The sequence below is a fragment of the Hippocampus comes genome, unplaced genomic scaffold (assembly GCF_001891065.2).
Source record: "Hippocampus comes isolate QL1 unplaced genomic scaffold, H_comes_QL1_v1.1 scaffold174, whole genome shotgun sequence".
Classification (NCBI taxonomy): domain Eukaryota; kingdom Metazoa; phylum Chordata; class Actinopteri; order Syngnathiformes; family Syngnathidae; genus Hippocampus; species Hippocampus comes.
This window is the reverse complement of record NW_017805983.1, coordinates 7,329,160-7,355,806: the sequence shown is the minus strand read 5'-3', so window position 1 is coordinate 7,355,806 and position 26,647 is coordinate 7,329,160. Positions and strand designations below refer to the sequence as shown.

General features: G+C 43.4%; 2 protein-coding genes and 1 pseudogene across 8 annotated transcripts in view; 1 reads left to right on the top strand and 2 right to left on the bottom strand.

Annotated features, from left to right (window-relative positions):
• LOC109528377 (nuclear receptor subfamily 4 group A member 2-like) overlaps positions 1–4,714 on the bottom strand; it is a 5,610-nt gene extending 896 nt beyond the window's left edge. Inside the window, exons 1-7 of one of the 4 annotated variants that reach the window (XM_019890863.1) lie at positions 4,399–4,714; positions 4,088–4,162; positions 3,345–4,023; positions 1,235–1,364; positions 1,000–1,157; positions 724–923; positions 264–442 (exon numbers count right to left, since the gene is read on the bottom strand). In XM_019890863.1, the coding sequence (XP_019746422.1) occupies positions 264–442; positions 724–923; positions 1,000–1,157; positions 1,235–1,364; positions 3,345–4,023; positions 4,088–4,152 (1,411 nt within the window). In that variant the 5' untranslated portion in view covers positions 4,153–4,162; positions 4,399–4,714. Of the gene's footprint in view, positions 1–263; positions 443–723; positions 924–999; positions 1,158–1,234; positions 1,365–3,344; positions 4,163–4,398 lie in introns of all 4 variants that reach the window. The other 3 variants (XM_019890864.1, XM_019890862.1, XM_019890865.1) reach the window with 3 other exon arrangements.
• A 621-nt stretch (positions 4,715–5,335) lies between these two features.
• Positions 5,336–6,818, bottom strand: LOC109528380 (nuclear receptor subfamily 4 group A member 2 pseudogene; annotated as a pseudogene).
• A 1,490-nt stretch (positions 6,819–8,308) lies between these two features.
• gpd2 (glycerol-3-phosphate dehydrogenase 2 (mitochondrial)) lies at positions 8,309–21,801 on the top strand. Of its 4 annotated transcripts, none has more exons than XM_019890858.1 (19): positions 8,309–8,420; positions 9,551–9,657; positions 11,956–11,964; positions 13,212–13,380; positions 13,452–13,576; positions 13,651–13,748; positions 15,051–15,214; positions 16,050–16,214; positions 16,297–16,441; positions 16,863–17,056; positions 17,132–17,266; positions 17,338–17,513; positions 18,163–18,294; positions 18,383–18,541; positions 18,782–18,894; positions 18,982–19,060; positions 19,142–19,240; positions 19,768–19,780; positions 21,171–21,801. In XM_019890858.1, the coding sequence occupies exons 2-19, from the start codon at positions 9,556–9,558 to the stop codon at positions 21,248–21,250; spliced, it is 2,157 nt and encodes a 718-aa protein (XP_019746417.1). In that variant the 5' UTR covers positions 8,309–8,420; positions 9,551–9,555; the 3' UTR covers positions 21,251–21,801. The 4 variants fall into 4 exon arrangements, with proteins under 4 accessions (XP_019746417.1, XP_019746418.1, XP_019746415.1 ...); XM_019890859.1 differs by having other exon boundaries at positions 19,758–19,780; positions 21,171–21,282; XM_019890856.1 differs by lacking the exon at positions 19,768–19,780.
• The last annotated feature ends 4,846 nt before the right edge of the window (positions 21,802–26,647 follow it).

Below are 26,647 nucleotides of genomic sequence, written 5' to 3'. Positions count from 1 at the left end.
TATATAGAGAGAGAGCCCAATATAGCTTTTCCTAATGCATTTAACTACACACAAAACAGATACAAGAAGTGTAAAGGGAGGAAAATAAGGAGGGTGGATGTTTTTTGTCACGGTCTTTGGGCTTTCACGTTCTTCCACACCAAACTCATCCATCCACACATTCATTTAACGGTTACGTTCCCATTATCTACTGCTTTGGCAGCATTTTCGGGCACTACAGAAAAAAAATGGGCGAGTTTGTCAAGAGGCACAGGGCATCTCACCAGTGACCAGAGCAAGGGCACATATGCAGGAGAAGGTGGCGATGTCCAGACTCATTCTGTGTAGATTGGTGGAGAACTCAACAATGCTGTCAATCCACTCGCCAAATCCCCGCAAACATTGGAGGCGGTGCCACACGGAGCCGTCACAGAATATCAATTTGCCTTCATCAGGGTTAGATCTGAGACAAAACAAAGGGTGTGCATAATCTATATATATATCTGTAAATAAATACATTTTCATGACCGCTTATATTGAGCATGCTCACGGTCACATAGGGAAGTTGCAGCCTATACTCAACGTTTTGCGTGAACAAGAGCAATCTGAACCACAGCCTTACACGGTGAATGTTTCTGTCACATCATCGCTGACAATTCATCGAGTGATTTCACGGGATAATTTACAGAAACTCGCTCTGAGTCCCAGGGAATCACACTCACGTGACACCTCTGCTGTGCTTACCTGTACGACAGACGTAAAACAAAGAGCTCCAGGAATGACGAGTAGAACAGGAGGTCTTGGTCATGCTTGGTCAGAGAGTCAAATCCCGGTATCTTCAGTGCCCATGTCTGAATCACTTCCATTGATCTGGTCAAGAGGTCGTAAAACTGAAGCACGTGCTGAGCATCATCTCCTGGAGGGCTTTCTGGACTTTCTTTGAACTCCACAAAGCCACAAGTGAAGAAGTGAGTGTTCTGTGGAATGAAAGCTCCTTCTGAGTTTAAGAATATTTCTTACTTTGCAGTAATCAAACTGTGAGGGTGAAGGGTTGGACTCCACATGCGCTCTGATGAGGGAGCTCAGCAGCGTGTTGACCGGTGAGGATGAGTCGGGAAGAACTTTATGTTTAGAGGGAAGGCGACCCCTGCGACCTTTTAGACTGTCTGTCCGCACCACTGCAGAGCAGGAGAAACACCAAAAAGATTTTGTCAAACATAATGTCACGTTACAAGAAGCTTGTGTGCAACATTACCTTCTCTGACCATTCCGACGGCAAGGCATTTCTGGAAGCGACAGTATTGGCAGCGATTCCTACGCCGTTTGTCTACGGGGCAAATCTTGGCCGCCAAACACACATACTTGGCATTTTTCTGCACTGTGCGCTGGAGGGAGATGACAATATTTTGTCACTACACGAAAGTTCTGTTGATGTGGAAACTTCGAGTGTATGGTTAATGTTTTGGTCAAGATGAAACATCACAGCAATAGTAAAGTATGTTGTCTTGAATACAAAATTCCATAAAAAGGGAGGCTAAAAGCCTCTTTGAAAATAAGCAGCAGCCTTCTTGGGTCCTGTGGGATCAGTCAGGCGCTGTATGGCATACGGTGTGTGAACTGGTCAGTCTGGGTAAATAGAGGGTCATGGGCATTCATAATTGAGCCAATTGTCCTGGGAATCTTGATCAAAGATGGAAAAGGAAGGTTTCTTATTCATAGCACGTCAATGGCAAGTTTCAATCAGGACATTTGTCCCCACTCAGGGCAAGAGGTCAAAAGCAGGCACGTGAGACAAAATCTGTCCAGCCATTTTCTGTCGCTTATCTTGAGTCTACGCCAGCTGACTTTTACTGAAGGTGAGGTACACCTGTGCTGTGACAGTCAATCGCTGCATGGACACATTCAGCCATTATCTATAATCACGCCTATGGTCAAGTCTTCAGTCAACCTAATTGGCATGCTTTTGGTGTGTGGGAGGAAGACAAAGTAACTGGAGAGAACTAAGAAACATGCTAACTTTATATAGATGGGCCAGAGCTGAGATTCAAACTCAGAACCTTGAACTTGGATGCATATGTGCACTCCACATGCCCGACCAACCAACCCAAAAAATAATTTTTCCACATGCTGGTTTTAGTTGCAGAAAATAAAGGTTGGTCCAACACTGTAAATCAACATATAATGAGCAGTTATTGAAAGTAAATTAATTATTTTTTTAAATTGCAAAAGCACTCTTCATCTCAGCCTGATATTACCAGTGACAAAGCAAAACATTATTAGTATTCCTGTTATATATTGTGACGTTATAAGTGTTTTTTAATTTTGTATTTAAAAAAAAACATTTCAGAAAAATCTGTTTTTCTATTATTTTAATGAAAAAAAAAACCTTATTATGATTATTTTTTTAATGGGTAAAATAGTTTGACAATTTACTTTATACTGTATATTTTTACAATGGCCGTCACAGTGGTCGACTGGTTAGCACGTCCTCCTCACAATGCAGAGGTGCACGGTTCGAGTGCGGCTTCGACCTTCCTGTGTGGAGTTTGCATGTTCTCTCCATTCCTGTGTGGGTTTTCTCCGGGTACTCAGGTTATCTCCCACATTCCAAAAACATGCATGGTAGGTTAATGGAACGCTTGAAATTGTCCGGACGTGTGATTGTCTGTGTGTGCGAATGGTTGTTTGTCTAAGTGTCTCCTTTGATTGGCTGGCAAACGGTTCGGGGGGGGTCTCCCCCCCCCCCCCCCCTACTGCCCAAAGACAGCTGGCATGGGCTCCAGCACACTCCGCAACCCTTGTAAGGATAAGCGGATAAGGAAATGGATGAATGGATATTTTTACAAAAAAAAAAGCAAAAACAAAACTAAAACGAAACTGATACATTTTCCTTGAACAAATTTTTTACACTTTAAAAACTTGAATTGAAATACAAAGTATGATATCTGGTACCATTAAAATCTTCATCTTTATATGACTGTTTTTATTGGAAAAATAGCGTGACATCTTTCAGCTTATTAACTCTTTTAAATGACTTTCTGATGAGAGGCCATGCTTATTTTTTTATTTGAATATACTGAACAGGGAACTAATAAGACATAAGAAGCGGTTGCGAATGGGCTCCCCGGGATGGCCTGTGGACACCCCAGCCACAGGTAAGTCGCTTTTTCAATATGATGCCTACACATAAATTCAAAATCCAAAATATACCTTGCAACCTTCACTATGAAAAATGAAAGATTCTTAATTTATGTGGCTTGCATACGCATAGCAAGTTATTTCGTAGCTAGTATCCAATGGCTACTCGTACCGAATGAAATCCAAATGATTCTTGGATACTATAAATCTAATATATCATCCCCCACCTTGAAGAATCCTTTACATCCCTCACAAGTTCGCACTCCGTAGTGCTGGCAGGCTGCGTTGTCTCCGCACACCGCACACAGTCCCTCCACGTTTGGTCGTCCTCGGCTGGGGGTGGATGTGTGAGGATTGAAGTTGTTCCTTAAATGCTGACTGTGGGCGAGCTGCACTGGGTGAAACCCCAAACATGACTGCTTTCCTAATCCAGCACAGCAAAGAAGACCGGAAGAGTCCTGTGCTTGATCCACGTCGGTGGACATGAGGAAAGGTTGATCAAATTTCATTGGACTGCCAGTGGAAAAGTTCTGATTGAATTCTTGTGCATGTTTGATGGAAAACAGTGAGAATCTGGAAAAGGTATTTTTCCTCTGTGCTGCCACCAAATAGTCTTGACGAATAAGAGAACCAGAGTCTTCCCACATTGGTGGAGTTTGAAAGTTAGGCATCATGGGTGCGCGCGAGGATGCAGATTGGTAATAGTAAACGGAACTTGTGGAGGACAGTAGATCAGCCGCCTGCAGGTGCTGACTGGGCTGAAATCGTGCTGGGCAACCACGCGCCTCCCCCATCTTGACGCATGACATGTCCCCGTGAAGCGGCATTTGGAAGAGACACTGCTGGGGTTTCACGTCGTTGCCACAACTGTAGGCTTCTCCGCCCGACGGTGAAGCTGATATTTCACTGTTTGCAAGGTCCATGCTGAACTTGACGAACTCTGGAGTGAGGAAATCACAACTCTGCTCACCGACTGCGCTCTGAGACGCCGAGCTGGCTCCTGAAGGAGAGGAGCTGCAGTGTGTCTGGACACATGGCATGGTCACTGCAATCAGATTTAAATTTAAAAACAAAAACGCAAAAAGTTTATTCAATGCATTTCCCCCTTGAACATAATTCCTTTCCTGGAATTCTGAGGAAGTGTATGGAAACACACACATTGCTGGAGAAATTTATAAATCCACTGAAACAACTTGCAGCAAATCACAGATACAAATTCAATGCTTTGTATGGTTAGTCTACAGACATATAAGTGGAGAGCATCACTTGTCATTCTTGTACCTTAAACATTAACCTTGGCTGGCGCTATGTAATCCAAAGCGGCTGTAAATCTTTTGCTGTACAGCGAGATCATGAAGTCCACTTGATGGTCTCAAATGCGGGTGACGCGATGGCTGCAGTGCAACACGTCTTCCAAGCTTGCTGTAAAACCCGAACTCGATTCCAGGGACACCGACAATGTGCTTTTGTTTACGTGATGTGTACGGGTGTGACACAACCATTACGCAGTGAGGGCGGTCTCTCTCTCTCTCTCTCACTCTCCCTCTGTCTCTCTCGCTCTCTCTCTCACTCTGTCTCTCTCTCTCTCTCTCTCTCTGTCTCTGCCTCCTTCTCTCTCTCTCTCTCTCTCTCTCTCTCTCTCTCTCTCTCTCTCTCTCTCTCTCTCTCTCTCTCTTACCCTCTTGAGGTGCCACACTTCCTTACCAGATATATCACGAAAATGCTATTTTAAAGACACATGCAAACATACAAAATACAAAGTTCTGAATATATTTCATTTTGGATTACATATACATTTTTAATACAGGTATAAAAGAACCACACTCCTCATCCAGCAAGAAGCCTAAACCTAACCCTAACCCTAACCCTAATCCATCTGGAACCCAAACCCTAACCCGAACCCGAACCATCAAACCTGAACCCTAAAGCCTAACCCTAAATTAACCCTAACACTAATTTCTAACCCCAACCCGAATCTTAAACATAACACAAACCCAAAACCGAACCTGAAACCCAGAAACTTAACCCTAATCCTACTTTAACCCCTAGGCCGAACCCTAATCTTCACCCTAACACCAAACCATAACCTACCCCTAATGCTAAACCCTAAAATGAACCCATAACCCTAATACGACCCCATCTTTTTCCATTTTCGAACATTTTTGAAAAAGCTCCCGGCAGCCACAAGACGGCACTAAAGAGCAGCATCTTAATTTATGTGGCTTGCATACGCATAGCAAGTTATTTCGTAGCTAGTATCCAATGGCTACTCGTACCGAATGAAATCCAAATGATTCTTGGATACTATAAATCTAATATATCATCCCCCACCTTGAAGAATCCTTTACATCCCTCACAAGTTCGCACTCCGTAGTGCTGGCAGGCTGCGTTGTCTCCGCACACCGCACACAGTCCCTCCACGTTTGGTCGTCCTCGGCTGGGGGTGGATGTGTGAGGATTGAAGTTGTTCCTTAAATGCTGACTGTGGGCGAGCTGCACTGGGTGAAACCCCAAACATGACTGCTTTCCTAATCCAGCACAGCAAAGAAGACCGGAAGAGTCCTGTGCTTGATCCACGTCGGTGGACATGAGGAAAGGTTGATCAAATTTCATTGGACTGCCAGTGGAAAAGTTCTGATTGAATTCTTGTGCATGTTTGATGGAAAACAGTGAGAATCTGGAAAAGGTATTTTTCCTCTGTGCTGCCACCAAATAGTCTTGACGAATAAGAGAACCAGAGTCTTCCCACATTGGTGGAGTTTGAAAGTTAGGCATCATGGGTGCGCGCGAGGATGCAGATTGGTAATAGTAAACGGAACTTGTGGAGGACAGTAGATCAGCCGCCTGCAGGTGCTGACTGGGCTGAAATCGTGCTGGGCAACCACGCGCCTCCCCCATCTTGACGCATGACATGTCCCCGTGAAGCGGCATTTGGAAGAGACACTGCTGGGGTTTCACGTCGTTGCCACAACTGTAGGCTTCTCCGCCCGACGGTGAAGCTGATATTTCACTGTTTGCAAGGTCCATGCTGAACTTGACGAACTCTGGAGTGAGGAAATCACAACTCTGCTCACCGACTGCGCTCTGAGACGCCGAGCTGGCTCCTGAAGGAGAGGAGCTGCAGTGTGTCTGGACACATGGCATGGTCACTGCAATCAGATTTAAATTTAAAAACAAAAACGCAAAAAGTTTATTAAATGCATTTCCCCCTTGAACATAATTCCTTTCCTGGAATTCTGAGGAAGTGTATGGAAACACACACATTGCTGGAGAAATTTATAAATCCACTGAAACAACTTGCAGCAAATCACAGATACAAATTCAATGCTTTGTATGGTTAGTCTACAGACATATAAGTGGAGAGCATCACTTGTCATTCTTGTACCTTAAACATTAACCTTGGCTGGCGCTATGTAATCCAAAGCGGCTGTAAATCTTTTGCTGTACAGCGAGATCATGAAGTCCACTTGATGGTCTCAAATGCGGGTGACGCGATGGCTGCAGTGCAACACGTCTTCCAAGCTTGCTGTAAAACCCGAACTCGATTCCAGGGACACCGACAATGTGCTTTTGTTTACGTGATGTGTACGGGTGTGACACAACCATTACGCAGTGAGGGCGGTCTCTCTCTCTCTCTCTCACTCTCCCTCTGTCTCTCTCGCTCTCTCTCTCACTCTGTCTCTCTCTCTCTCTCTCTCTCTGTCTCTGCCTCCTTCTCTATCTCTCTCTCTCTCTCTCTCTCTCTCTCCTCTTCCAAGCTTGCTGTAAAACCCGAACTCGATTCCAGGGACACCGACAATGTGCTTTTGTTTACGTGATGTGTACGGGTGTGACACAACCATTACGCAGTGAGGGCGGTCTCTCTCTCTCTCTCTCACTCTCCCTCTGTCTCTCTCGCTCTCTCTCTCACTCTGTCTCTCTCTCTCTCTGTCTCCTTCTCTCTCTCTCTCTCTCTCTCTCTCTCTTACCCTCTTGAGGTGCCACACTTCCTTACCAGATATATCACGAAAATGCTATTTTAAAGACACATGAACATACAAAAAATACAAAGTTCTGAATATATTTCATTTTGGATTACATATACATTTTTAATACAGGTATAAAAGAACCACACTCCTCATCCAGCAAGAAGCCTAAACCTAACCCTAACCCTAACCCTAATCCATCTGGAACCCAAACCCTAACCCGAACCCGAACCATCAAACCTGAACCCTAAAGCCTAACCCTAAATTAACCCTAACACTAATTTCTAACCCCAACCCGAATCTTAAACATAACACAAACCCAAAACCGAACCTGAAACCCAGAAACTTAACCCTAATCCTACTTTAACCCCTAGGCCGAACCCTAATCTTCACCCTAACACCAAACCATAACCTACCCCTAATGCTAAACCCTAAAATGAACCCATAACCCTAATACGACCCCATCTTTTTCCATTTTCGAACATTTTTGAAAAAGCTCCCGGCAGCCACAAGACGGCACTAAAGAGCAGCATGCGGCTGTGGAGCCGGTTGCCGACCCCCGGCCTAACCCTAACCCTAGACCGACCCTAACCCTATCTCCACCCCTCTCTTCTAACACCTAACCCTAACCCTAAAATAACCCTAATCCTTAACCGTAACCCTAAAATTAACCCCAACTCTAACCCTCAAATCCTAACTCTAACCCCTAACACTAACCATCAAACCTTAACCCGAGTACTAACCCTAACCAAACCCTTACCTTCAATTCTTAACCACAACATTGACCGTAATCTAACCCTTACCCAAACGCAAACCCGTAACGCTAATCCCAACCATAACCCCAAACCCTAGTTTTAACCATAACCAAACCTTAACCCCGAACCCTAACCCTAGTTTTAACCCTAACCAAACCTTAACCCCGAACCCTAACTCTTACCCTAACCCCAAATTCCTAACCCTACCTTAATGCAAGCAAAGTACAGTATAGCACGGTGCTGGAGTTGATATTTTGAGCGTCATCTGGCGAAAGACGACAGCTGGTAGCATTTCTCTCCTTTATTATTATCCCGAAGAAGGACGCTGAGGGAGTTGTGCAAAGCTCCGCTCCGGTTGCGTCACGTGATGGGAGGGTAATCTTTCTTGAATTTTGATTGGACAAGAACGTCAGACGCGCGTACTCTGATTGGTTTATCCGCGCGTCACTCGAGCGTTGTTCCACTTCCTGGTAGTTGCTGTCAAACTCAGCGACTAGACAGGCTCGGGAAAACGACGGATGCTTCGGTCGCCGCCCTGCATCGCCCTGAGCAACTGTGTGTCAACGACGAAAGAAGGCATTCTGTAAGTGGAAACCGTTTCACTTTTTTTTGTAATTTGTAAAAGAAATTATTTTTCAGCCTGTTTATTGTCCGTACGTCAAAAGGCATCGCACAGTTTGAGGCGTGCAACCCAGTACTGTTACAACATTTGGCTTGTTGTTATTACGTGTGAACAAACAACCTTTAAACTAAAAGCTACCGCAGTAACCACAACAGTGACGGTTCTGTTCTTGTCAGTGCGTATGACAAGTTTTTTACCCCCTTTTCGTTATAATACCATTCTATTCGTCAGTGCTGGTCTCCCTCAGAGATCAAACTGGTCGGCATTTTAATCCACAGCAAGACGTCCCGGCCCTCAATGTCAGAGAGTTCTCAACACAGTCACATGTTTTACATTACATCCAGGAACCCCCCTTTGATGCTGACTCATAATGAATGTATAGGCTGATGTAAAAAGAGGAGGCGGTTTCAGCATTGGCCCCCAGCTCAGTGACTTAAGTACAAGTGTGGATGAGCCAGCTCATCCAGCATGTTCGTGCTCCCTGGGGCCTCATGACTGTCATTATTTGCCATTACAGTAAAGCCTTCAAAATGAATGGTTGTTTGTCTATGTGTGCCCTACGATTGGCTGGCACATAGTTCAGGGTGTACCCCGTCAACTGCCCGTAGACAGCTGGGATAAACTCCAGCACGCCTGCAACCCTTGCGAGGATAACCGGATCAGATAATGGATGGATGAATCAGAAATAAGAAAGCTCATCCAATGAGCGAAGCCATTATTAATACAGGGCATCCCGAGAAAATAAAGCACTAAAAGCAACCCTCCCTACTCAAAAGAGAGACCCTAACCTGAAGACAAGTTTTGGGTAAGGGCTTAACCAAAGACTTCATAAAACAGAAATAATTGTATACATTATCCTACTATTCAGTTATAGTCACCTACATGACTTTGACTGTGTTTTGGGGAAACACATAACACGAGTGCAAACAATATATTCTAACACATTTTCATTATTATTGTTAAAACATAGAACACCAGTATTAGTCATCTTTGCCTCTTGGGATCCTCCTTACTCCACGTGAGCCTGGCACACCTTCTCCATACTCTCCTCTGTCCCGTCGACGTCTCATAGCACGTTGCTCTTTCCACAGGCAATATGGCGTTCAGGGAAGCCATCAAAAGGACAGCTATTATAGGCGGCGGGGCCGTTGCCACCGTTCTTGGTCTGTCACAGTTCATAGAGTATCGGAAGAAGCAGGTAAGTTGCAAATGAACATTGTTGTTAAATTTCTGCTGTGAACAGTCTCCCAAGGCATGTTGTATCAGGATTTTGGAATGTCTTTGATACCTTAAGGATATACAGTACCTGATATATTTCCAGATGGTGTGCACAAAGCAGCTTTCGCTTAAAATATGGCTATATTGTGTTTACTCAATATTCCCTGATTGAAATTTAAAGTAACTGTAAAACCTGTTTGAGTTATTTGAGGTGTGGCTAAATAGGCGGCCCATTGCTCGCAGGCCGCCTTCATGTGGTGCTAATGTCACTGACTTACCAATAAATCACCTTCCATGTCTTTTATTCGCATTGTGTGTGCTTACGTTGTGAAGAATTAAGGACAGCCTGCTCGTCCACTTATTGTGATGAATCCACTACTGTTGAACCTCAGGTTACGAATGACATGTTTAATAAACAAATTGGCTTGTACGCAACATTTTCAAAGAAAAACAACCTCGATTTGCCCACAATTTTCATGTTGCGAACCATTTTGGTATGGACGCACTGAAGGATCGTTTGTGATTGGCTCTGTGCATCGAGTGTTATGAGTAAGGTATCATTGTTTTTTGTTCTTTTTTTTTTAATCTCAATTAGCCCTCAGAATGGCTCAGAGGAAATGGGTAACTGCTCACAATAGTGCTAGGAAGCTCATGACATGGATGAGTGGAAGTGCTGCGTGTCACATGCTTAGCAAGTACAGTACTACTGGTATATCTTTTTTTTTTTCCATAATTAGCCCACAAAATGACTCCTAAGAAAAGGAAAACTGCTGTAAATAATGTTATTAGGTAGCCAATTACGGTAATAGTTAAAAAAAAAAGTAGTCATTGCTAAACTTGTTGGGCACATTTGCAAAATGTACCATCTCAACTATTTTATGATTGATAATGAATCATATTTCTATCACACATTTCAAAATCAAGATGCTTCACACACAAAAAAAAGAAAATTCTAAAAAAAAAAAAAAAAAAAAAAAACAATAAAGAAAGAAAGAAAGAAACCTAGCGGCACAGCGGTCGACTAGTTAGCACCTAGGCCTCACAGTGCAAAGGTGCAGAGTTGGATTCTGGCTACGGCTTTCCTGTGTGAGGTGCATGTTCTCCCTGTGCCTGCGTGGGTTTTTGCCGGGTACTCCGGTTTCCTCCCACATTCCAAAAACATGCATCGTAGGTTAATTGAACACTCTAAATTATCCTTCGGTCTGACTCTGAGTGTGAATGGTTGTTTGTCTATGTGTGTGCCCTCTGATTGGCTGGCAACCGGTTCAAGGGTGACCCTCGCCTACTGCCCGAAGACAGCTGGAATAGGCTCCATCACACCCCGCGACCCTTGTGAGGATGAGCGGATTCGAAAATAGATGGATGCAGATGGGGCAGAGCGAATTCCCCGAGTCCACAGCTCTCCCTGTGTTAGCTAGCCTGAAGATAGTGATGACTACCTCGCCACAGCGAGCTAGCAAGCCTCGAGAAGGCCAGTGAGCATTAACCACAGCACCAGTGGTGAAAGTCTGCCCTTAAATCCACTTCCTTTTCTTGCATTTCATTGCGCTGTCTATTACTGTTGAATGACACAGCATTGTTCACATTCACCATAGATACTGCTGGACCACAATTCATAGGACATTTTGGGCCAGAACATAAACAGTGCTAATGTAAGATAAAGTCAAAGATGTTTCTTAATTAATGCCCTGTTTTTAAATTCATATTAGAGTGGGTGTCAGTTCACTTATTTCTATATTCTATTCTATTTATTCTAACTACACGTTGCTCAAAATAAGGTAAGTAAACCTTGATTTTGTGGCTGCAACAGAATAATTGGGTTGCCAGTCTTTTCAATACCTTAGTAAACTGAGTTACCACTGTACATGCTTGATTTCATTTGTCATTTTCACCTTTGTCCATTATATACATTTTGACTTCATGAGCCCATCTTGTGTATGAATTTCTAAAATGCTGTCAAAGCAGCCTGGTGTTGTATAAATAAACATGCCCTCCCTTCCATGAAGTGGGACTGAGTCGTCATAGGGGCAACCTTGTGGATCGTTCCGAATCGACAACACTTTTAGCTATAGTGTCCAGCCTTGACACTTTTGTCATCTTCATTTGAGAACGACGAGCAGCTGTGTTTCTCCTGACCTTTGACCTGGCATTGACCTATATGTGAACACCCACAAAGATACATACCAGCTTTTATTTAACTGTGCCTGCTAATGTGAACTTTGTTTGTGTCCCGTTGCAATAATGTCTTCTCATGCCTGTTGCCGCCCACCCAACCAAGAATGGATTGGTAAGCAAGAAGCCAATGTTGATGAAATCTAATCATTTCCACAATAGTTTGTAATCATGCATGCCTCTAATCCCAGTAATTCTAATCCCTAGCATTTAGCTCTATGGTGGTATTTTTCCATTTATCATCACAGAGAGACAATGATTTGCAAGTCAAATGCTGCATGTGCTCTCAAGCAGCTTGATGCAATCATTAAGATGGAGCAAGAAAAAAAAAAAGAATAAATATTTCATTAGAGGTGAACTGGCACGTCCTGGTGTCAGGGGGATTGTTGTTGTGATTATGACTTCAAATCATTCCCTAATCAAATGCAGGACATTGTTGACTGCAATCCTTTGTGTTGTGGGCTTTGCAAAGATAAGTAGTATGTTGCAGCAGGTTCGTACCATCCGCCAAGCCCCGACCTCACAGTGCACGCTCTTACTTTGAAACTCATTACGTAAATCAAGAAGAAAGTCTGGATTTTCAACAGTTACTTCAGTTGAAAACCATGAGGAGATCACAAGCACACAATTGCCACTTTGCAGCGACATACCAATGTAAAGTTTTCTTGACATGCCCCGCCCGCCTTGGAGGAAGAAAACATTTCAAACCCCCCCCCCACCATATGTGCAGCCCTCAACCCTATCGTAAAAAAAAAAAAATCACCTCACATCTGCTGTGTGTTACTTTATGATGCAAGTATATATGAGTATGGAAAAGTACAGCAACATGTTGACTCTGAGTCATGCATAATGAAATCTGCTGCAATAATGGACACATTTTAGTGGGACACGTCATGAGTACCCATTACTCATGAAGATTTTATGTTAAAGTATTGCGTTTTGTGTTTATTATATGACGTAATGAATGAATGAATGTCGTTGAGATGTGTATTCTTGAACTCGCACGGTAGGCTGTGCGCCTCCTTATCATATCCTCATGTTCCACCAGGGTGGTGCGGCATGCAATTTGAGTCCTAAATTAATCTCCTTATCTTGGATAGCAAGTAGAAGTAAGAGCTTTGCTTTTGTCTTGCATAATGTTAATTATAATAGCATGAATCAGTTCACTGGATGGCAAATAAATGCACCTCTAACTTTGGTGTTTGTAGTGTCTTTCTAATGTTCATACACCTCAAGCAAAATCTTGCCACAATACCAGACATTTCCAAACAGAATTACCAAAAACATCCCTTCAGACATGAAAAGCATCAAATCAAAACCAGAGTGTGGAATAATTTCCCCGCTTGTCTGTGTCATATCCAGGCTCGGTTAGCTCACGTGGCGGCAGAAGCAGAGCTGAGGGTTCCCTTTGCAGACGAGCTTCCCTCAAGACAGGCCCAGCTTGCCACACTCAAAAGCAAAGAATTTGATATCCTGGTAATTGGAGGCGGAGCCACAGGTGTAGGCTGTGCCTTAGACGCTGTCACACGCAGTAAGACCCCTCAGCACATCTAGCACAATATTGGAATGATTATATTGAGCATTGTTCTCTGGTGTTGATAGATCTTAACACTGCTCTCGTCGAGAGGAACGACTTCTCTTCCGGGACGAGCAGCCGTAGCACCAAACTCATTCACGGTGGAGTTCGCTACCTCCAGAAGGCTATTATGAAACTGGACTATGAGCAGGTTTCAAGTGCACCTCGTCACTTTTCCTTGTTTGGTTTTGCATAGTTTTCATGATTCTTTTTCTCCTGCAACAGTACATGATGGTGAAAGAAGCCCTCCACGAGCGAGCCAATCTCCTCGAGGTTGCACCTCACCTGTCAGCGCCACTCCCCATCATGCTGCCTGTTTACAAGTAGGTCACACAGGCCACATTGCACAAGACTGTTAACTGCCATTCACCAACTGCTGATCAGCGAGTATTTAAAAAAAAAAAAAAAAAACTTTATTAATGACCGAGCCCATCACCAGATGGCGGAATCTATCTATCTATCTATCTATCTATCTATCCATCCATCCATCCATCCATCCATCCAGATAGATAGATAGATAGACATGTCTATATAAACCATCCATCCATCCATCCAGATAGATAGATAGATAGATAGACATGTCTATATAAATATTATTATGATTTACAAGCAGTATAGAAGTTGAACAGGTGCTTCTACATTTACCAGCATATGTTTTACACCAGGGGCCCCAACCTTTTTTGCCCGACGGACCGGTTTATGTCAGACAATATTTTCAGGGACCGGCATTTAAGGTGTGGTGGAAATAATACAAGAAATTAATATGGTCTGAGCTGCATGAAAACTGTGGTGTTTTTGAAATATAATAATAAACACAAGGAGCGTCTAATCTGGCCGCAACACTCCGATCGCTATGGCAATGTTTAATGCCTTCAAAATACGATACAACGCAAATTCAAAGTGCATGAAAATGACGACTCACCACAGCACCGAGCTTGATTTTCTGCAACCAGACGGTCCCATCTCGGGGTAAAAGGAGACAATGACACCTCAAGTGTGTGGTTTATGTCCAGTCTACTTCGTAATTTTGTTTTCGTCGCCGTTGCTGCAGAAACCCCCCGCCTCACACAGGTAAGATGTCGGAAATAGCAACAGTGCTATTGTGGCGATCTCAGAGTATTCAGCCATAACTTTAATCCAGTTGTCTCGAACGTACTTTTAAGGCCGCCGTGATTTGCGATCTCCAGCAGTATTTTTACTCATTTTGCGAGCTTCTGCGTTTTGTTTTGAAGTAATCGGTCACGTGATGGAGAAGCGTGGCTTGACGTGTGTCAAGCGTGACACAGACGGATGTAACGGAGAATCCGGTAGTTTTTCAAAATAAAACCTCTTTTGCATTCCGAAATAAAACTGAATTCAGGCAAGTTCTTTCTGTGCGGCCCGGTACCAAATGCCCGGCGGACCGGTACCGGTCCACGGACCGGCGGTTGGGGACCCCTGTTTTACACAAATGATGTCACAATGTAAGTACTTTTACTGCCTCTGTCAATTTTTAAACTCTCATATACAGTGGAACCTCCAAAGTTGAACATAAACTATTACTATTTTAACAACCACTTGTAGTTGATTATTGTTTAAATGTGTGGTTCATGTAGTTTCCCCATTGTTTCCATCGGTTGTCCTAGATGGTGGCAGCTTCCGTATTACTGGGCAGGCATTAAGATGTACGACCTGGTGGCTGGCATCCAGTGTTTAAAAAGCAGTTACGTTCTCAGTAAGACCAAAGCCCTGGAGTTCTTTCCCATGCTAAAGAAGGACAAGCTGGTGGGAGCCATTGTTTATTATGATGGTAAGTGTCGGATATTTTCTTGTTGATTCTTCACCTTCTTTTTGGTAAACGCACAGCATTTTGACCTTCATCTCTTCCACGGAAATGTATTTAAATAAATACAGTTACAAATGCAACGGGAAAATCACTGCTGAAACTAAAATAATTAAAATGGCTTTGAGTCACCAAAATCAATTCCAGTCCCCACCAAGCATAGTGACAGGCTGCATTGATGCCATTACTGCGATAGCATGAAGATTGTTGGTCTCACTATTGGGTTTTTATGGACTCAGTTGTGCCGTGTGTGAGATTCTTGTGTCTTCAGGGATAATCCTCCAAAACCTATTAAAACTACACATTTGTACGATGATGTGAAAAATGTCCAATGTGCCGTGTCTTATTTGAAACAAACTGCTGGTGGAACTTGACAACAACCTGTGTGTGTGCTCGTTCGCTGCACACTGAGAAATGCTGCAAAGCACTGCGCCTACATTTCTGTTCTACATTCCGCCAGCATCTTTCGCTGCCAGGCAGCAGGAGTGGAAGATGTTTTGCGAGTGATGCATCGTATTTTTTTTTTTTCTCAATTTATGCCATCTGGTACCATCACGCTTGTGACATTTCCAAGTCTGACCTTCTTTCCGGTGATGCGGAGCTGCAGAAGAGCACTACAATTGGTCGGACTGTCGAAGCAACAAATGTCTTCTGCCTCTCGGCTGTCTTATTCACTGTAAACAACTAATTTGCTTTTGCCCTTACATTTTATGTAGCTAGGTGATAAGATTTATAATCCACCATTTGTCATATACCATGCTTATTTTGGATGCTTCAAACTTGCCCCACTGTCGCCCTACAGGGCAACACAATGATGCCCGTATGAACCTAGCCATCGGTCTCACGGCTGCCCGCTACGGTGCTGCCATGGCCAACTACACTGAGGTGGTTCACCTTCTGAAGAAAAAGGACCCGCTGACTGGCAGTGACAAGGTTTGCGGAGCACATTGCCGGGACGTGCTCACAGGTGGGAAAAGATTGCCACATGTGAAGAAGAGAACCATTCTGCTGTTGATCATATGACATCAGTCACCGATTACCTGTTAAAGGAGAGGAATTCAATATCAAAGCCAAATGTGTAATCAATGCCACCGGGCCCTTCACGGACTCAGTGAGGAAGATGGATTGCCAGGAAACCCAAAACATCTGCCAGCCCAGCGCCGGCGTGCACATCGTCATCCCCGGCTACTACAGGTGTGTTACATGATATGCGCAATGTGATACACTGAAATAGTTTTTCAACTCATCGGACTGCTGTTTTTGATCTTCAGTACAGTAGTCGTGTTTTTGACAGCAGATAAAAGGGTAAAAAAAAATAGCTCCCATGTAAATGTAAAAGCAAACAAACAAACATCCAGTGAGCGGTGCTTTTTGTTGCTTGCTATTGTGTCATCAGCCTAAAATGTGTGTGGGACCTCAGGCTATGGTGGAAGAATGGGCCAAAGAACATTGACAAAAGCATTAAGATAATACATTTCTAGGTACCTCTGATCCTTGATCTTCATGACTCATTCGGCTTTATACGATCTAAATTATTGCTGTAGGTGCAGCATTCTTTATCTCAATCACCAGGAAACAATGATATTTGATCATGTTTCTGATTTTTGTCTCTCAGCCCTGACAACATGGGACTGTTGGATCCCGCCACAAGTGATGGCCGGGTCATCTTCTTCCTGCCTTGGGAGAAGATGACCATTGCTGGAACCACAGACACTCCCACCAATGTGACAGCTCACCCCATCCCTGGGGAGGACGACATCAACTTCATCCTGAGGGAGGTCCGCAACTATCTCAGCCCCGACGTGGAAGGTAGGAATGAGGGCTCGGTCAGAGGCAAGAGAGTATCAAACTGAATTTAAATGAGACATTTTTTGTTCCTTGCAGTGAGACGAGGTGACGTCTTGGCAGCATGGAGTGGAATCCGTCCCCTGGTGACGGACCCCAACTCCAAAGACACTCAGTCCATCTGCCGTAACCACATTGTCAGCATCAGTGACAGCGGACTGGTCACCATTGCAGGTCAGCTTGTTTTTGCTTGAAATACTGAGCAGTTCATTTGTCCGGTTTGATTTCAGCAGTTGTGTCTGCAGGTGGCAAGTGGACCACCTATAGATCCATGGCTGAAGAGACTCTGGACGCCGCCATTAAAACACATGGCCTCCCAGCTGAGAAATGCAAGACTGTGGGCCTGATGTTAGAGGGTTCCAAGGGCTGGACGCCAACACTTTACATCCGTCTGGTGCAAGACTACGGCTTGGAGCAGGAAGTAGGGCACATTTGTTTGTTCCTACGTTAATTACAAATGCTTACGTGTACATGTGGTGCCCCTCTAAAATGTTGAATTGCTTCCATTTACCAGTAGTAGTACCACAGAACCCAAACATTATCAGACACATCGTCTTGGTGAGAAATTTAGAAGCAGTCGTCTTATGACTTATTGACTGCTTGCACCTTGAAGTGGACCTATTGGCATTAATGTTGACGACATTTCCGCTCCACTAAAGATTTGACACATGAAGAGCCTGTATGCTAAACAGTTCATTAGCATTCAGTCCATCGGATCCATTGATTCACATCAGCTACATGTGCAGCCACTATCCTCCCATTAAATTGAGTAGAACATTGTTTCAGTCGAGGAAAGTGCTCTTGCAGTCCACTTACTCCTTATTAAAGGTGCTTGCAGCCGGTGCCGAACATTTTTCAAAGGTCAGTGCTGATATTTGGACAGTGTTTGCCCTTTTGCATGACGGGTAAGCCAACGATCTGAATAGCAAAAAGCTGTTGCGTATTCTATAAACGAGACATCTCGACAACATGGTGCCCCCCACACCCCACACCCCCAAAAATCCATCATTCTTGTCTGCAACTGTAAAAGTTAATTACATTTGCAAATCGGACCTTCTGTGTGTGCTCAGGTGGCACAGCATTTGGCCTCTACGTATGGAGGGAAGGCATATGACGTGGCCAAGATGGCGCTGGTCACAGGGCAAAGGTGGCCGATAGTTGGGAAAAGGCTGGTGTCGGAGTTTCCATACATTGAGGCTGAGGTGAAGTATGATGGCGTGCAAATGTTCACCTTCTGATCATCCCTCTGCTCCCGAAATTCTTGTGATATGAACGTGCCATCTCTCGCAGGTGCTGTATGCTATGAAGGAGTACGCCTGCACCGCCATTGACCTCATTGCCCGGCGAACGCGCTTGGGCTTCCTGAATGTGCAGGCAGCCGACGAAGCCCTCCCACGCATTGTGCAGATCATGGCCAAGGAGTTGGGCTGGAGCCAGGAGCGCAAAACGGTCCAAAAACCAGCAAATATTTTCCTTTGAAAAATGTTTTGAGTCCCCACTTGGTTTTTCTATCAGAACACAATAGGGAAGTCCACACCCATTTATCCTCTTTCGACACTGTTACAATGCACGTGTAAACTGAGCCTTTATTGTCAACCAAGGGAGGAAACTCATTCAGCAGTGAAAAAAAACAATAAAAGATCTCAACATGACGGTGATTCTGTTCATATTGTACTTTCTGAAATCTAGGCCGAGCTGGAAGCAGCCAAGAAGTTCTTGTACCATGAGATGGGCTACAGATCTCGCTCCGAGCAGTTGACCAAGACCTCGGAAATGACCCTGGACAACCAGGAAGTAGCCAGGTAAAAGCACTTAGTGGCCAAAGGTCTGCCATAAACTCTGACTCAGACATTAAGAAGTAATGCGGTCAACTTAAATGTGGTTGGCAGATACAAGAAGCGCTTTCATAAGTTTGACAAAGAGCGCAAAGGTTTCATCACCACAGTTGATGTCCAGCAAGTCCTTGATGTGAGTTGTCACTTCCCTGATGATCATTTTTCTTCTTCACCGTTCCTGAATCAAGATTCCAACCTGTGTTCCTCTCTACAGAGTATCAATGTGCACATTGATGAGAACGCCCTGCATGAAATTCTTAACGAGGTGGACGTCAACAAGAATGGACAGATTGAAATCGATGAATTCCTTCAGGTATGTAATGGCCCGTGATTGTGCTTGCAGGAATGTACACTGTATTCATTTTACCCCAAACTACGACAATCTGTCATTTTCTGTGAAGTTGCATTCCATGCTCCTCTTTGGGGCAGAGAACATGAAAAAGAGAGCGATGGGGATTTGTGTGCTTGAGACTTGCTGCACACAGCAGGTGTGAACTCTCCTCACCTTTGAAGCTAATTAGGACAGTGAATGTGCGACAGGTATAATGAGGGCTCCTGCCTCTATCTGTTGCTATATTATTTTCTCACTTTGCTTTGAGGTGAGAAGAGAGATTCATTATGAGGGAGGATGATGACAGTTGGTGCTTTTGTCTTCATTAGCATGAGCTGCTCTTGAGCACATATCCGGTCAGACTCTCCAGGGGACAGCAGTATTTTGTCATGATGTTTTCCCTTTTTGGAAAAAAAAAGGCTTTTATTTATTTATTTTTTGTAAATCCTGTTCCTAAATGCCAGTGTTTGTTTTTGCTCATGTGTCCATCCTGCTCATGGCCGATTTAGAGACTGCAAACAGGTAGTGTATGCAAAGTACTGTTGGACATGAAATTAGTGATACACTCACCTGACTTGTGCGCGGGCAGCATGGGATCGGTTCCCACTCAGTGACAGTGTGGATGTGAGTGTGAATGTTTGTTTGTCTCTTTATGTGCCCTGTAACTGACTGCAGACCAGTTCAGGTATCAGGGTGTAGTTCTCTTTGCGTCTGTAGTTAGCTGGGATAGGCTCCAGCACCCTCCCACCCTCTGGGACATTTTTCAGGATAAATGGTGTTGAAAATGGATGGATGGATGGATGGATGGATGGATGGATGGATGGATGGATGGATGGATGAATACACCTTCATCAACTTTTAACCCTGGTGTCTAATATGGATGGAGGGAAAGAACTCACTAGAAATGTATCTGTGATGTTTTAAAGCTGCACTGGGCATGGCGTCAACAATACAGCTGCTGTAAAATTGTAAAACTGTCAGAACAAAAAAAATGTTGGAAAAAGGGAAGACTGAGTGAGACCAAAGAGATTTCAAACATTTTTGAAAATTATAGCTGAAAACATGCAAAGGCTGAGAACGCTCTCGTACTCACTTGTGGAGCTATAGTGTAAAACTGGTTTTCACCATTTTTTTCCCCGTTTGATTGGCAGTGAATGGCGCCGTGTCAAACATGTTGGAGTTCGGCATGAGTCCCTGCTCCTCCACGATATTAGAACTTTCGCGCCTTCAATTGCATCAGCGGATATCTGGTGTATTTGCAACGAGCAGTTACCTGGCTCCATCCTAAATATGCATATTGCCTTGGGATATTCCGCTGGCGTGGCCGCTTTACAGAGCCTCGTTGTCAGCCGTGAGTGTGCGCATGTCACAGAGAAGGTGGAAGCGTCAGGTCGGGGGAGCCAAACGTGGACAGGAGCTTTGCACTGCCATGGCCGCTTTAGAGCACCTTGTTGTCATGTTGTGGTAAACCCCATGACGACCTGGTGGGTGATTTTCCAGCCACCGCAGGCATTAAGCATGATATAGTCTCAAATGTAAATTCTGTGTAGCCATAAGAAAGATGTAAGATGACATTTTTATTTCAAACCTCATTTTATGTACAGGTACTTAACATTTTCTAAAATCGCTTCAAAATAACAGACCAACTATTTTAGCGATCAATTGGTTCAGAACAAGGCATGAGAATGCAGACACAGGTGACATATTTGAGGTGGTTGTAATGGCTTCGCGTTGTACCCAGTTCACCTTTAACACATGAGGAAGAACAACCAAGGCGGCAGGTGTTGGGTTCATTGAAGCATGTGAAGGTGGTCGGACCGCTCTCGCATGCACCGTGTATCGATCGGATATTTTCCCTCTGGTGTCACCTGTGTTTACTCACATTCTTCATCATGTGTCATTTGCCAATTAGTTGATGAGTGCCGTCAAGAAGGGCCAAGTGTCCGACAGTCGCTTGGCTATCTTGATGAAGTCAGCCGAAGAAACGCTTGATATGAGGGGCCCGGTGACGGTGGACCGAAGCGGAGGAGGAGTCTGAGCCCAGCCTTGCACCAAGGTTTCCTGTCACAGACCTCATTTGAATGACAATGCAATCAGGGAGGCGACGGCGGGTATTTGGCCAAATCAACAGCAAATAGGTGCCGCTCCTGACTGTGTTTTGGGCTGAAATACAATCCAATGATTGAGGTTTGTTTTCCTGAGCCGCCTGTTTGTCTGCGTGTTGATTGGCTCTCAGCATCAGGAGCCTCCAATTTTCCACGGTGCGCAATGTGACTATTTATAGAAACGTTTTTTTTCATCAAATATTTGATATTTCTACCTACATATCTATTGAACACTCCTTTTTTTAAACTCAACACTGATTGTTGCATAAGCTCTTCTCATCTTATCGGAATGGAATCTCGTGCTTTATTCTAGCGTCCCACAATGTTTTTTTTTTTTTTTTTAATTCGACTGCAACATTTGATTTGATGCTAATCACAAGAAAACTATAGGCAAAGACGCTGATTACAAGAAACTATTAGCATACGCTCTGAAAATTGTGAAAAAATAACTCAAATTGGGTCAAATGGTTAACCCAGGTCTATTGGGTGCTGATCTAATGCTGGGTTATTGATAGCGGGTGTATTGGGTTGAGGATTTGACCCAGCATGATGGGTTGGCTTTTAAGTGTGTCGGGTTTTTAGGGTGTCCCCCCCAAGGAACTCTTTTCCCATATAACCGTGTATTTGATTGTAAAGTGCAGTTTCATGTATACATCCACAATCCTTTGAAAGGTTGGAAAACACATTCTCGTGCTACTGAATTAGAAACTGTAGATCAAGAAACCAATTGTCAAGAGGCTGTGCCAATTCAAACACAAGACACCATCGACCTGCAAAGTAAGAAGTTTCTCATTGTTTCTGAACTCTGTGTTACTGTCCAAGCATTGTCTTGTACAAGCACTTCAACACCTGCTGTATGTACTGCCTCTTTATGCAAGAGAGACTTTTTAAGAATCTCCAGGAAGCTGAAGGTACACAACTTGGTCAACATTTGCCATAACACCTGCAAACTCCCACTGATACTGATGTTTACAGGTTTTGAGCTTTAGCTGTACTGTTTCTGCACTTGTTTAAAAATATTTATATATGTTTTGTTTTTTTTTTGTTTTGTTTTTTTTTTTTTTTACTGTGGACATTTAAAATGAGATATTTACTAAGTTGCAATGAACATATTTACACTCTTTGCAAAACAGGGTTGAAAAGGGATTCTATATTTGTATTTAGTAAAATGACATGCTCATATACTCCCAACTATTGTACTTTTTTCTTTTTCTTTTTTTCTTTTTGGAAGTGGTGTTTGTGTGTACTCTGCGTTAACGCCGTGAATAAGGTGCTGTTTTTCAACAAGTCCGAGCACACTCCATGTTCATAATTAGGAAAGAAGGAATGTAGGACGTGTGCCTTCTCAGGTTGAGACAAAGCCACTGCTAGATACTGCCATGATATTTTACAAGGAGTAAACCGAGCTTTACGGTGTTCTCGTGATGTCAAGTTTCAAGAATTTAACTGTAGAAGCTCACAATTGAGTTGAATACAAATTCTTGGATATGTTTTATTCATCCAGTTGGACCCCCAAAAGCTCATGTCAATATGTGCCTCTCTGAATTGTGACGCAGCCCATCAAGGAGTTGTGCATTTTGTGATTGTCTTCACTTTGATTTCGTCTTCCGTATTTTCACAGTGAAGACCGTCAATTTGCCAATGTTGCCTGTCAACGATAGCTCGTAGCAAGCCTGTCTTAAATGTGCATCCGATGTTTGATTGTGTCTGTTGGGATGAAATTACAGCTTTATCTAGGCTCAAAGAGAATCATGTTCCGAGTTCTTTTTTTTCCCACCTATACTGTAAAAATACTTTTGAGCGAGTTTTCCCAAAGAGACAACACAATTATCGAATTAAATGTATCTTGTTGCTCAAAAAGCTTTGTGTGTTTTTGTGTCAAGTGTTATCTGACATCATTCCCGCTGGGCACCAGGTGACGCGCCGTCATGTGAACATGTCAGCATATACAGTACTGCGAACATTAAGAAGTAGTTTCTAATTCATTCATTTATTAAATTTATTCAAACCTGGAGTGAGATGGATGATGATTGGCAAAAAGTGCGTTTTCACCTTGCAGCCATGAAAATAAATCAAATAGAATAATTGATCAACATTTTACCATCAAAGATAGAGTGACACTATTGTGCCCCATGATCCACATATAAAGCATTTTATGAACACATCTACATTGCAAAATGTAATAAGATGACTTTGAAAAAAAAAATATAGATGTAAAATTGCTGCGTTAAAACAATTCATAGAACTGATGAATTTATTGTGAGTGTGCTGTACTCAAATGAACAAATAAACGATATCAGAGTACAGTATTGCAGGCTTCCTGTGCTTAAAGCCATGGCTCTCGGATAAGTAAATTGGACTTCAGGAGCTGAGTAAGCTTAATATCGTTTCATGTTTTCAAAAATGAAATGTGTACATACTATATTTTACAAGGCAATGGTACATCTGTAGATAATGGTACTAATACATGGGGATTTGTTTTCCTATGGGTGTTAAAAAGCATTGGAAAATACCAGATCAGATTGCAGCCGAACAAAATATTCTCGTTGTCGTTAATTCTGCTGAGGATACAAGCGCAGGAACATGCATGCGAAACAGTGGGCCTTTTCTCGTGAAAGGTCACGCCGAGATTTGAGTGACAGCTTTAAGTCCTCCGATTACAATTTGCCGCAGAGGCGTCCATGGTTTACCCTCTTTTCCTGGGACGGCTGGAAGCGCATGGAAGTGATTCATTGAAATGAATCACTGGACAAATCTGCTTGTCGTGTGTTCGCTAATGATTTCTCACTTGAGGAGGTCTGGGCACACAAAATGGAAGGATTGCTCCACAATACGACTATGTTGGGAAGATGCAAGTTTGTATTCGTACTGCTGTCAAGGTGCCCTTGAGCAAGGCACCAAGACTCCGTCCCAAACCACAATTTAGGAGTCTAAAGACTGTTCACAGACTGTCTTGTCTTGTCTTCTTGTGCGTGTCATCTGTCTACCTGTGGTGTGTGCAACAAAATAGATCAAACATGCAGTCTTTAACATTGTAGTCATACTTTCAATACAGCTGAACTCACTGGTGTTGTCCTATTTCAAAGCCGCTCCTTCTGTCACCCTTCCAACAAACATCACTTCAAGAGTGCTCTGAATGGCAGAGAGGAGGATGTTGTAACAAACTGTATGTCACATTCAGTTCTCATGAATGAGCTGCTGAGATACGATTCAGTCACTTGATCGATCTTTTGTCTTTTCCTCATATCGCCACTGACAAATTCCCTCTCACCATCACTTAGGATGACAGGCCCGGGGCAGGCTGTGGTATTTTGTTGTGTGGACCAGCTTTGAACTGCCCTTTGCTTCAGACACCCTCACTCAAGCCCCCTTTTCCTGTTCTTTGTGTTCCGTATTATGTGGAGAGTGAAGACAGAAGGCAGTGGTGAGACAAAAAGCAAAATAGAGCAGGAACGTATTTTTTATTTAAGAAGGTCACTGAATGCCCGCAGTGCCTGATCTTCTGCTGAACTCTGATCTCAAGCTGGCATTTTCCACTATTCAAATGAAGCAGAAATATGCATCCTTTTGAAAATATGCCTGTGGACGATGGAATCTCTCTCTCTCTCTTTCTCTCTCTCTCTCTCTCTCTCTCTCTCTCTCTCTCTCTGCTCCGGCCTTCCTGTGTGGAGTTTGCATGTTCTCCCCGTGCCTGCGTGGGTTTTCTCCGGGTACTCTGGTTTCCTCCCACATTCCAAAAACATGCATGGCAGGCTGATTGAACACTCTAAATTGTCCCGAGGTGTGAGTGTGAGCGCGGATGGTTGTTCGTCCCCGTGTGCCCTGCAAATGACTGGCAACCGATTCAGGTCCCCCGCCTACTGCCCCAAGACAGCTGGGATAGGCTCCAGCACCTATATATGTATATATATATATATATATAGAGAGAGAGAGAGAGAGAGAGAGAGAGAGAGAGAGAGAGAGAGAGAGAGAGAGAGAGACACACGCACACACGCACGCACGCACGCACACACACGTACATGCACGAACATAAACAAAACCGATAATTTCATAGCTGTCTATTCGCGCCATTCAAGCATTTTTAAAATATATTTGATATTCTTGAGCTACGCTAGTAACCTCTTTGTTCTCTCTAGTAAGACAGTGTAGAACAACTGCGTCTGTTTCTTCACAACTGCCTTTTACGACCATGTGGCTATTTCTAGAAACTTGTCATACAACTGAAATACCAGTCGGACAACATGTTTGTTACTAGTGAGGCAAAACTACTAATAGGCATTTTGGTGTGGCCTCGTAATGTGACTAAAGGAGAAAAGTAGTTTATTAGTAAGAGTTAATTGCATCCTGGGAGGCAACATTGTCACTGGTAGCCATTTTTCTAGTGCTCCCTAGTTGTTCTCCTAGTGCACTGAGTTGTCATACTACTGAAGACAAAGAGTACATGGACCTTAACCAGGACATCGAGGATAACGAATAATGTTCAAACGTATTTCACAAACTGGTATTTAACAATGCTCTAGTCTACTTGTATCGAAGCATTTTTGTCGGAGGCTTGCAAGTGCCATGATAGAACTCAAGCGACATCTGCTGTTCATATTTGTCAGTGCACAAACAGTCCAAGTCCACCAACCTCATGTTCAAAATTGAATTCGTTTTTAATTAGATTAAGAATTGTACAATGCATCATCTGTGTTTCCATCTAACACCAGACGTCACACGCGTCCATTTATACAAGAGGTCCAAGTTTCAATGAACAACATGGGACATTTCAAGGTTACAAACGTCACGCATCTTAAACATGTATGTCGTCACATGGGGCACGCTCAGTTTGGCGTGTATTTAGAGTCATTTAGAGACCGCAATGCAAACCAACAGCAAACATTTCTAAGACTATCATCAACCAAAATGTGATTTCAGTAAAACTCTCTGATTTCTGAAGCGAAGATTAAGTCCTTAAAATCCTTCTTGAGTATTGTTGTCTCACAAGTGAATCAAATCAACAAATTGTATTGTGATCGATAAGAAAATCAGTCAACATTTCAAATAACTTCGACGGGTTTAATACTCACATCTTGGTGGTGAAAACCTTAACCCCATGCCACTGTCCACTACATGGAGCCTGACAACAAAAGACGTAAGAAGACAAAGACCTGCAGATAGAGGCAGCAGCGCTACTGGAGCTGGCAAGAGCTATTTTGGCCCCCGCTAAACACATTTACTGTCACCATAAAAATGGTCGAAAAACCGTTTTCCTCTTCCCTTGGTCTATATATATATATATATA

What these genes read in the sequence shown, in the direction of transcription:
- gpd2 (XM_019890856.1), top strand. Translation starts at nt 9,556, where the DNA reads ATGGCGTTCAGGGAAGCCATCAAAAGGACAGCTATTATAGGCGGCGGG. An exon ending in TGAAACTGGACTATGAGCAG is followed by an intron (nt 13,577 to 13,650) that starts GTTTCAAGTGCA and finishes CTCCTGCAACAG; the next exon opens with TACATGATGGTGAAAGAAGC. An exon ending in AAATCGATGAATTCCTTCAG is followed by an intron (nt 19,241 to 21,170) that starts GTATGTAATGGC and finishes TTTGCCAATTAG; the next exon opens with TTGATGAGTGCCGTCAAGAA.